We start from the raw sequence: 11,569 nt of genomic DNA on the forward strand, positions 1-11,569 counted from the left end.
CATTTTCCCAATCAAATATAACATTTTTAATACACAGTCAACTTTTTTTGTATACACATTCTAAGCATTTTTCAAATGCTTGATCAACATTTTCAAATATAAGATTAACAATTTTTGAATATATGGTCAACATTTTTCCAATACACACTTTAAAGTTTTTGAAATGCTTGATTAACATTTTTCAAGTACAAGATTATTATTTTTCTAATACATGATAAAAAATCTATTTACATTTAACAATTTTGAAATGTTTGATTAACATTTTTAAAATGCAATATTAACATTTTTTGAAGACATGGTCAACATTTTTTAAACACATTTAACATTTTTCAAATGCTTGTTCAATGTTTTTTTAAAATATTTGATTAACACTTTTTATATACATGATCAAATTGTTTCATCATTTTTTAATATGTGGCCAACATTTTTTTCTGTACACTTTAACATTTTTCAAATACTTTTTCAAACATTTAACATTTTCCAACTTGCTTAACATTTTGTATAAGATTTTCGTATACGTGATAAACATTATTATCTATACACGTTTAACATTTTTTAAAATTCTTGGTCAAGATTTTTCAAATGTTTTGTGTAAAGTCATTTTCGTAATATATTTATGTAGAATATTTAGACGTATAAATAAACGAAAGTAAAAAATAAAGAAAAACAAAAAACGTGAAAAAATGAACAAAACAAAAAAGGAAGCTATTGTTTTCTGCGCGCCTGGGCCGGTCCAACTCGCGGCACCTCTTCAGCTTCGTTATCACATCGCCATGGCCCGTGGAAAAAAAAGCGTCGCTCCTCGCCCCCATCCCCTCCTCCGGCGGCTCCGCACTCCACATCACCTCCACTTCCCCTCTCGTGCTTCCTCCGGAGTCCGGACGCTGCAGTAGCCCTGGCGCGGCCTCCAGCAACACAGAGATTGGGGGAGGTTGTCAGCTCTGACCAGCAGCGGTCGGCTGGTGGTACTGGTACTGGTATATATACCCGACAGCTGTTCGACGAAATGCCCAGGCTTCGTCCAGAAGCAGAACTATCTATGGCAACAGGAAGGATGACTGATCAAATCAACCGACAATGCATCGCTATGCTTATATATACCATACCAATGGATCGCTCACAATTTGGCAGACTTGCTCTCTTACATGAATGCAAGTTCTTTCTGTTACAAAGGCAAGTCGTTTGATATCTATATATACTCTGGATCTTGTCCCGGTTCATCATATTTTGTCTTGCTTTATGACGACAAGCAGCAAGCAGCAACAGTCCATCAAATACTTAACCCTGGACTGGAGTACAAGCTAAATGCGGGAAAACTCACAAAATATAAGCATGGATCAGGAGCAGGAGATAGGAGGAGAATCAGAAAGCCCAAGCTGGTCTCTCTTTAGTCTCCGGTCTTCGGTGAAGCATCAGCAGTTTGTGCATATTTTGGCCACAGACATTTGCATCTTGCCCTGTAGAGATTATCTAACAGTTGGAAGTAGGCAACCCTCCAGGTCTTCACGAATAACAAGATGACAAAGACCATCCAAAGTCCCGTGACAAACCCTACAGCCAGTCCAAGATACAAATCTCTCTTCTTTGCATTGTTACCTTCATGGTGATCTTCAGTCACCCTGGGTCGTGAGCAGCTCATGGATAGAGGAGGTCCACATAGATAGTTGTTGCCGATGTACATGGATTCTGAATTAGACAGTGTCTGTAGCTGACTTCCCGAGGGTATTCTTCCAGAAAGATTGTTATAGGACAGATTTAAGTGGCTCAGTGTTGTTATCTCTGTCAAACTCCATGGAATTTCACCGTAAAGCTCGTTGAATGAGAGATCAAGAGATTCCAATCCTCGCAGCAGGCCAATCTTGTCTGGAATCTTTCCACTGAACTGATTATGGGAAATATTCAGAAGCTTCAGTCCAAAAAGGGATGCTATTTCTTCTGGAATCTCTCCAAGTAGATTATTGCAGGAGAAATCAAGGCCAACCATATATACAATTGCACTGGTGTAATAAAGTTGTTGACCTTTCATTACTATTTGTTGGCTGTCATCATATTTTATTGCTTCAATGTGGTTGTCTACTCCTGTACTTCCGAACTTGCTCTCCAAGGGGTTATCAGATCTTGTTTTGCTATATTGAGCCATTGCTTTTAATTTGGCCAAACCACGAGGTATAGCTCCTGATATTCTATTATTTGCAAGGTCCAAGAACTGGAGATGTACTTGCTCTGTTAGCTCAAGTGGAATAGAACCAGAGAACATATTATGCCGTAACAACAAAAAAGACAAATATGGCAATTTCCCTGATGTCCACGTTGGTAGCTCTCCTTCGAACTTGTTGTGGGAAAGATCAAGTAATGTCAAAACTGGACTGTATTGCAAGAATTCAGGGAATTTGCCAGATAGGTTGTTGCTGTGCAAGATCAGAGCCGACAATTGCCTGTTTCCAGGATCTACTGTTGTGTTCAGTTCTTCCTTATCATCTCTACCTTTTGAACATTGCGGAAGTTGTCCTACTAGAAGGTTTTCTGAAAGATCCAACACTTGCATATACTGCAGTTGACATACATATATTGGAATTGTTCCATTGATATGGTTTGCGAACAATACAAGCTCTCTAAGCATTGGAGCTCCAAAGTCCTGGGGAAGTGGTCCCGATAAAGAATTCCTGGAGATATCTAAGAACAATAACGATTCTGGTAGCAGTGGCAGCAAACCTGTGAAGCCATTTGAGTTGAGGTCAAGCATTTGTGCAGAAGTCATAAATTCCAGTGTTGCTGGCAGCCGACCACTTATTTGATTACAAGAGATATTTACATAGCTGACATTGGAGAATACAGTCCAAAACCAATCAGGGACAAGATCAACTATGCCTGCAGCTGAAATGTCAAGTTCGAAAATATCCTTCTGTCCTTCAAGCCACAATGGAAAATGAGGTCCCATTTTGGTACTTGCAAAATTAGCCACTTCCAGGTTAAATGTGGGGATCCAGTTTGAGCTGATAGTGATGTGTACAGGGTTGTGAGATAAACTCAGTTCCATCAAGTACACTAGACTTGCAAAATGTTCCTCTGATACAGAACCATTCAACTGGTTGTTGTTTAGAATCAATGACCGTAGATTAGTCATCTTGCCAATTCCCAAAGGTATTGACCCCACAAGCCTATTATCAGAGAGTTGAAGATCAGTTAAATTTTCCCACTGTTTAATACTGCTTGGAATCCTGCCAGTAAGGTTGGTAGCAGACAGATCTAAGGACCGCAATTTACTCTTTGTACACGCCGGAAACCCCTCCATAAAATCTGACATATCCTGGTCGATCTCATTTGACCATAGCTCTAGCCAGCTGAGGTTGCACGAGTTTTTGAACAGTTCGGATTTTACACCTGAGAGGTAATTGTCACCTAGCCTCAGTGTCTGAAGAGATGTCATGTTTCCGATTGCATCTGGAAGTTGGCCAACTATTTTGTTACTTGAAAGGTCAAGTTCCTTGATGATGAGGACATCCCAGAACCAGTAGGTTGGATTCAACGTATCAATTCTGTTGCTATATAGATCAAGCACCTGAAGTGAACTCAGATTTGAATGCAGTCTGGGTTCATGTTGTAAACTAAGTCCACATTGACTGAATTGAAGGACTTCCAGAGAAGGAAGAAGGGTGACCACCCGAACCCAATCAGGAATAGTGCTGAGGTTCACTCCACTCATGTCAAGGGATCTTAGTAAACCAAGGCGAGATAACCATGATATGTCATCAGAATGCAAAAGAGTATCAGAGAAAACAGTGGCCTCAAGGTTAAGGTGGAGCAACCTAGAGAGGTTACCAAGCTGAGGTGGCACTCCCTCATCGAAATTCATGCAAGCAAGGTTCAGATATGTCAAGCTCTTGATGGAGCCTAAGAATTTTGGTATGGTCACACCTACCCCCCCGAGGTTGTTTCCACTTAGATCAAGATGCTTCAAGTGTTGTAAAGCAAGCAAAGAAGAACTTATCTTCCCCTCCAATCCGCCGGATTCCCCATGAGGCATGCACCAAACAAAATTCTTGTCGTCGTTGATGATGGCATTGCGGAGGCTGAGCTTGACGACGTGGCCTGTCTTGTTGTCGCAAGTGACCCCGCTCCACTGGCAGCAGTCATGGCCTCTCCAGGAGTCCAGTCGTTTTGCAGGGTCACTTGTCATGCCGGTTTTGAAGGAGAGCAGCGCCGCCCTCTCAGCCGCGATGCAGCTCCTGTTGGATGTTTCTCCGACATAGGAAGAGGACATGGTGGTGGCTGCTAGGACGATTAGAAGGCAGCTGGCTGCACCCGAGGCAGATCGTGTTGCTGTGGCCATTGTGTTATTTCTGTGCAAGGCTAAAACGGAAGCCCAGGGAATATATACGGTGAATTGCTTGACGCGAGAGGTTGGAAATTCCTCTCCTTCAGTCGCATCGCAGTGAATGCGTCCATATAGTATCCGCCGAACGAAGGGTCAAGTAAGAGTAGTAACACGAAGGGGACGATTATGTCGTGAAAAGGAAAGATTTAATCTGCACAACGGACATTCAGAAATATTAGTGCCTGTAGCTATCAATCAGTTTCAGTGATCAATGACCAAGAGGAAGAAATGTGTGTTGTGTATTGTCGGAACCATGAGCAATCAGGACTTGGGTTGCGCTGCCTTGAATCTTCTATCTTCATTTTCAGTTGAACCATTCTAGCCCTTTCTTCCATGAAGGCATGCAATTGTTTTCCCTCTATCACACTCATTTTTTCTTGCAAACAATCGCAGAGGAAGGGTCATCTCACGTACGTTTGAAGCTGGACAAATGGCCTGTTTTCCCTTAGACTGTTTCTATAAAGTAGTATAAACTAAGCTTTAATGCTAAGTGAGTTCTCAAAATCTGCTCAAGTTTCCAACATATGTAATCATCTTTCTCTTGATTGTGTGGAGGGAGGGAGGGAGGGGCGAACCCTATTTGACGCTCACTACATCAAATTGCTCGCGATTCACAGGAGGCGTCAAGCCAAGGTGAGTTGGGCTGGCCCATTAGCTAGCTAGTACCTGCTATAGCAATCCTGGTTTTGGGAACCTTCTGGAAGGTTCCTGTCTGGCCTTTTACATTTTTCCTTGTTTTCTTTTTAAAAAACTTCAGAAATTTCATTTTTTTGTGAAGAATGTTTAATTTTTTTAAAATCTTTTGGAATTTTAGAAATGTTCATGTTTTTCAGAAAAAGATCAAAATTGTAAAAAGTTGTTCACATCTCAAAATTTGTAAAAATCTTCAGTATTTTAAAACCCCGGCTGAAAACCAAAAAATCGATCGCTACAGTGTATAGCTCGTGTCTGGCTCAAGAGAGGATGGAAAATCAGACTGAATGTTTTCACGGTAGCAACCTTTTTCTTTTGACTGAAGATGGGCCTTTTATTTTTTTAGTGGATGTACCCCTTTATTCAATAATAAAAGATCCCCAAGAGACACACACCAAATAAAATTCTCATATCCTTTAAAAAACAAATAAAATTCTCATCGTCTTCGATGAAGACATTGCGGAGATTGAGCTTAACTACGTGACATGTCTGGTTGTCACACGTAATACCGCTCCACTGGCAGCAGTCATGGTCTCTCCAGGAGCCCAGGCGTTTAGCAGGGTCACTTGTTATGCCAGTTTGAACTTTGAAGGAGAGCAGCGCCGCCCTCTCAGGCGCGGCACAGCTCCCGTTGGATGTATCTCCGGCGTAGGAAGATGGTTGTTAGAATAAATTCAAGACATACCGTTGATCATCCGAGAATCAAGCAATCATATGAGGCATGGCATCAAGATTTGTTAACGAGGTTCATTGATATGGCTACATCCCCGGGGCCTGACTACGGACGCTCCTCCCCGTGACACCGTCACAGTACCGCACACGGCCACCCAGGCGCCGGCACACGCGCCGGCTCCTCCTTGCGTGCCTGTGCTATTATGTTGGCATAGGTTACATCGTGTGTCTAGCCCCGCTATATATGAGAGACTTAGAATACAAGTGTCCTATTAGGACACGACTCCATATCCTATCTAAACACAATACAACTACAAGTCCAACTGTAACCTATCTCGTACACTATATTCGACACAATTCCAACAAACTCCACCTTGGCGAATATTCTCCACCATTCTAGATTAGTCAATGCGTCAAACTTCCATGTACATTGGACTTGAGCTTATCCCGTGAGTACCGCTGCTACTCCAAAGACTCGATGTGACTCCGCCTGCAACTTGTAGTCCCTCATTTTCCTGACCACAGTCAACACTCGAGCAAAATTAAGTTCCTCTTTACTCTAGTCTGTGTTCCCAACTTCCAGAGTATCCGTCAACATCATCACACACCGATCACTGACCTGCGTGAAAGTGAACAACTCACATATTGGGTGTCACACATAAGAGTTACCTGATCGAACTCAACATCACCGCTCCTTTCTTGACCGCTTGTCCGAAACTTGAAGGAATTTCACCGTTGCTTGTAGTCATCCCAAGTCAAATTCGCAGTTGTCTCACAACATGTATGACCACCAGAGCCCTGGCCCGTTTTCATGCCCCGTGTGTACCGCACGCCTCGCCGCTATTACCGCGTCGAGCCTCCGCTGTCCCGGTCGAGTCTCAAGGGTCGCGAAACCACACCACTCAACCCCCACTGCAGAGTACCACCGATCGTCACCGACTGATGACGAGTTTCACGCTTTCATCAGACCATTGGGCTCCAGTCCGAACTGCGTGTCACTCGCTTTTCCCCATTGCTGAATAGGCTTCGATTCTCTGAATCCTTACACCGTAGCCCCTCAATCCAGCTCCACCTTCAACATGACTCCATGGTAGATGATCAGTCCACCCTCGCTCCCCGTCGACTTCAATCTCTCATGTGCGCACTGTCTTGAATCAACCCCGCGTCATAGTCTTGTCGAAGCCGCACAAGCCTCGGGCATTTGCACCACGTGTTTCCACGCCCAGAAGTCGGTCACATCAGCATCACGCCCCTATGTCGTCGTCGCCGATTCCACCACCGTCTTCTGTACCAACCGACATCCAGTCGATCCGTCAGATAGTCCAGCCCGACCCAGGCTCGCAAATCTTCTTCGGCAAATTCTAATCCATCACATGATACTTCCATCTTAGCTGACTTGACTTCCCGCAACGCCTTCAAGCATCCCTGTCGTGCCAACAAATTTTCATCCTTGTCTACCATAACCCAAGGTTTTTAGTTCCGTAAACTTCTCCACCTCAAACCTAGTACCCGATGGCGCCATAGTTCTTTGTATGGCTTACCTGTAAAAAATTATCCGAGCTTCCCATGAGATGTCCCAAGTACACAATCAAGACCTTCACGTACTATTTAACGAAACCAAATATTTCTTTGGCCTTCACGTGATGCTCCCTTGGCTTCAACTTCCCATGCTTAGCTTGCTTTGCCAAAGTCAACGCCTCCTGCCAATTCCGATGGATGCCAACGTAATGGATTATTTCCCTGGCCAAATTGATCTGCTGCCTCTCGTGTCTTTGTCTCCTTTGCCGGCTGCTGCCGCTCCTATTAACCAGCGTGCAGGTCTCCGCAACAGAGACGAGGAGAACACGGCTCCTTTCGGACTCGGTCCTGATTTTTTGTTCCAAAACAGAATCTCGTACGCTACCTTTCGTGCCGGCTTCCTGAGCGCTGCCATCATCTGGCCGCTCCACGACCTGGCGTAGCTGCACAATCCCAATCGATGCATCGCTGCCGCCTTCTGAAGCGCACTTTCGCTGCCCCGCCGCTTCCGCGTTTGTGCCCGCTGTACGCTCGCCCGATTGATCCTTTTGATCCATCGCCACACGTCAAGCTTGCTGCACGTACACGTGCTTTTTACTGATATGCTTTCTTCAATCTTGCCGAGAACCACGCCGCGGTTCTCGCCGCACCCGGCTGCATCTCAAACTCGATTCTTCCTTCAGATCAACAATCCGCAGCCTCCGAACAACCTAGCTCATGATACCACTTGTTAGAATAAATTCGAGGCATACCGTTGATCATCCGAAGACCAAGTAATCACACGAGGCACGGCACCGAGATTTGTTAACGAGGTTCACCGACATGGCTACATCCCCGGGGCCTGACTACGGGCGCTCCTCCCCGTGACACCGTCACAATACCGCACACGGTCACCCGGGCGCCGGCACACGCGCCGGCTCCTCCTTGTGTGCCTGTGCTATTATGTTGGCATAGGTTACATCGTGTGTCTAGCCCCGCTATATATGAGAGGCCTAGGATACAAGTGTCCTATATTAGGACACGACTCCATATCCTATCTAAACACAATACAACTACAAATCCAACTGTAACCTATCTCGTACACTATATTCGACACAATTCCAAAACTGCTTACACTTGTGACACTGTATATTCTTTTTTTTCTTGTTCTTCCCAGCCTCATATCTCTTCCGCCACTGCTCACCCTTGACTAGCAAACCTTCACCATGAAAGACTTCCATCGTGTTCTTCTTTCTCATATCATAAGATAGCAATGCCGCAGTAATATCCTCATTCTTGACGGTCTCCTTGCTGTGCGTCAACGTAGTGATCAAATGGTCATAGGATGATGGCAATGAACAAAGAAGCAGAATTGCCCTATCCTCGTCGTCAACCGTCGCACCCAAGCGTGCTAGATCCGTCACGACTTGATTAAATGCGTTCATATACTCCACAAGATCTGACCCCTCCTGCATCCTCATCCCATACAACTTTTGTTTCAGATACACCTTGGTCGTCGCAGTCTTGGACATAAACTGACTTTCCAGCTTCTCCCAGATCTTCTTCGGCAAATTCTCATCCATCACATGATAAATAACCTGGTCCGACAGACACAACCGTATAGTCCCGGCTGCTTTCAACTGTAACTCCTCCCAGTCATCCGCCTCCATCTTAGCTGGCTTGGCTTCCTGCAACAACGTCTTCAAGCATCCCTGTTGTGCCAACAAATCTTTCAGCCTTGTCTGGCATAACCCAAAGCTTTCAGTTTCATCGAACTTCTCCACCTCAAACTTATCCGATGACGGCATGGTTCTTTGTATGACTAACCCTGTGAAAAAAAATCATCCGAGCTTCTTTCCGTGATCCCCAAGTACTTGTGTACTGCTGCAAATCGGAAAAAGTTGCTTTAGTCTTCACGTGATTGCTCCCTGGCACCAATTCCAATGCTGGCTTGCTTTGCCAATTTTCTACACAAGTAGTGCTCCCTGCTCCCGATGGCTTGATGGATTTTTCTTCCGCTGAATCGATCTGCCTCTTGTCTGTGTCGTACACGAGGACTCGGTCCTCCTTTTTTTCCATAACAAATCTCCTGAGACAACCGGACCTACACTGCAGCTGACCTTGCAAAAAAGTGAACAACTCACATATTGGATGTCACACGTAAGAGTTACCTGAACTCAATGGTGGGGCCAGTGCTAATAAGGCAACTCATGGTGATGACTCAGACAGCAGTAGTGATGTTCTCATAGTATCAGACAGGCGGTCAACCAAAAATGAAGCGTGGATGTTGGATTCAGCTTGCTCTTTTCATGCTACACCCAACAGGGAGTGGTTCTCTTCGTACAAGTCTGGTGAGTTTGGTTTAGCCTATGTGGGCGATGACACAGGTTATCGTGTTGCTGGGGTAGGTGACATCAAAATCAAGATGTTTGACGGAGTTGAGCGGATGCTTCGGGGAGTCAGGCATGTGCCAGGGCTAAGGAGAAATCTAATTTCGCTTGGTGTTCTTCATGATGGTGGTATGGTATTCCGTTGTGATCGGGATAGGAAGACCATGAGAATCATGGAAGATGAGGTGACCGTGATGATTGGAACAAGGACGGCTTCGCATCTTTACAAGCTGCAAGGAAGCACTATTGTAGGTGGAGTCACGGAGACTAGAGTTGCGGGAGTAGCAGCGAGGTCTCACGGCGGCGGCGGGTCTGGGGCAGACTCGTCGAATAGCTCTCAGTAAGCTACGAAGAAGACAACACAAGTCCGGAGTACATGGAAGTTTGACGCATGGACAAATTCAAGGCGGTGGAGAATATTCGCCAAGGTGGAGTTTGTTGTGTTTGTGTCGAATATTTTGTACTAGTTGGGTTACGCTTGGACTTGATGTTGTAGTGTGGGTAGGATACTTGTAGTGTCGGAGTCGGACACGTTGTATCCTTGGCCTCTTATATATGAGGAGGCGCCCCAGGTTGTAACCCATGACGACTAGATAGCGACAGGCTCGCAAGGGGGTGCTGGCGGCTTGTGCTAGCGCCCGGGTGGCCGGTGTTACGATATTTTGGGGAGAAGCGCCCGTAATAATTGCCCCGGGGAGTAGGCAAGTTCGCCGAACCTCGTTAACAAATTTCGGTGTCGTTATTGTGCTGTGATTGCTTGTTCCTTGTTGGATCGATCGCGTACCTCGTTGTCGTCACCATGGATATGTTGGTGATTGGTAGGACGATCAAAAGGCAGCTGGCCGCATCCGGGGCAGATCTTCTTGTTGTGGCCACTCTGTTATCCGGGGCAGATCTTCTTGTCATGCCAGTTTGAAGGAGAGGCGCGCCACCCTCTCAGGCGCGGCACAGCTCCTGTTGGATATTTTTCGGGCATAGGAAGGTGAGGTAACCTTGGATACGGTCGTGATTGCTAGGACGATCAAAAGGCAGCTGGCTGCATCTGGAGCAGATCTTTTTGTTGCTGTTATCTTCCCTGCAAGGTTGGCGAGGAAGCGAGATAATCACGGTGAATGTGTACTATCAGTATCCGCAGATTAACGGTCAAGCAGAGTAGTACCACACAGCAAGGGACGATTCAGTGGCGAAGAGAAAAGAAGGAATCTGCAGAACGGACATTCAGAAATGGTAGTGCCTGTAGTTATCAATCAGTTTCAGTTATCAATCAACAAGAGGAGAAATGTGTGCTGTCTGTTTGCCGGAACCATCAGCAACCAGGACTTCTGGGCTGCTCTGCCTTGTGATGACCGGGAAGGCTTTGCCTTACCCAGATTTGAATCCCCCAAGCTGAAAGCACATTGACGGGAGACGATGTTGAAGAGGAATGAATGCGGATGAGGGAGAAGGATTTCTCTGGGATTTGTTTGTAAATCAGACATTCCACAACGTTCATTCGTTTTTGTAATGTTTCACGACTGATCTCACTGTGATAACATCTGCGAGGATTTTTCAAAAGAGATTGTTATACAATTGGTGGCATGACGCAGTACAGGCTGACACGTTACCTGCTACAATTGCAAAGAACAGTCAGGAGTGGAGGTGACTGTTGAAGTGTTGATACACAATAGCTATCCGTTTATATAGCTTAATGTTTCAGTCACTATTCTGAGTTTCTGATCAGTCAGCAGTGAAGGTCGCATCCCAACTCAGAGGTGGACAGCTGACATGTCAACTCTTGACCACTTGGAAAATTGGAAGTCAATCTACCAGAATTCCAAGAACACTGCATTAGAAAATCATCTGATTCCGCGATCAAACATTCGTCGCTGCTCGGTTCGTCAGAGCATCGCTTGCTTGTAGACCAAGGACTGGTACAACTATCTACTTACTCCCAGTTAGCCAC

At 45.3% G+C, this 11,569-nt stretch overlaps 1 protein-coding gene across 1 annotated transcript; it reads right to left on the minus strand.

Moving 5' to 3' along the window:
• Positions 1-1,059: 1,059 nt before the first annotated feature.
• LOC125530047 (receptor-like protein EIX2) lies at positions 1,060-4,660 on the minus strand. The gene has a single exon (XM_048694446.1). The coding sequence runs from the start codon at positions 4,328-4,330 to the stop codon at positions 1,388-1,390; it is 2,943 nt and encodes a 980-aa protein (XP_048550403.1). The 5' UTR covers positions 4,331-4,660; the 3' UTR covers positions 1,060-1,387.
• Between the last annotated feature and the right edge of the window lie 6,909 nt (positions 4,661-11,569).

Source organism: Triticum urartu, unplaced genomic scaffold (genome assembly GCF_003073215.2).
Source record: "Triticum urartu cultivar G1812 unplaced genomic scaffold, Tu2.1 TuUngrouped_contig_6030, whole genome shotgun sequence".
Classification (NCBI taxonomy): Eukaryota; Viridiplantae; Streptophyta; class Magnoliopsida; order Poales; family Poaceae; genus Triticum; species Triticum urartu.

Coding starts and splice junctions, on each gene's coding strand:
- LOC125530047 (XM_048694446.1), bottom strand. CDS start 4,330: ATGGCCACAGCAACACGATCTGCCTCGGGTGCAGCCAGCTGCCTTCTA.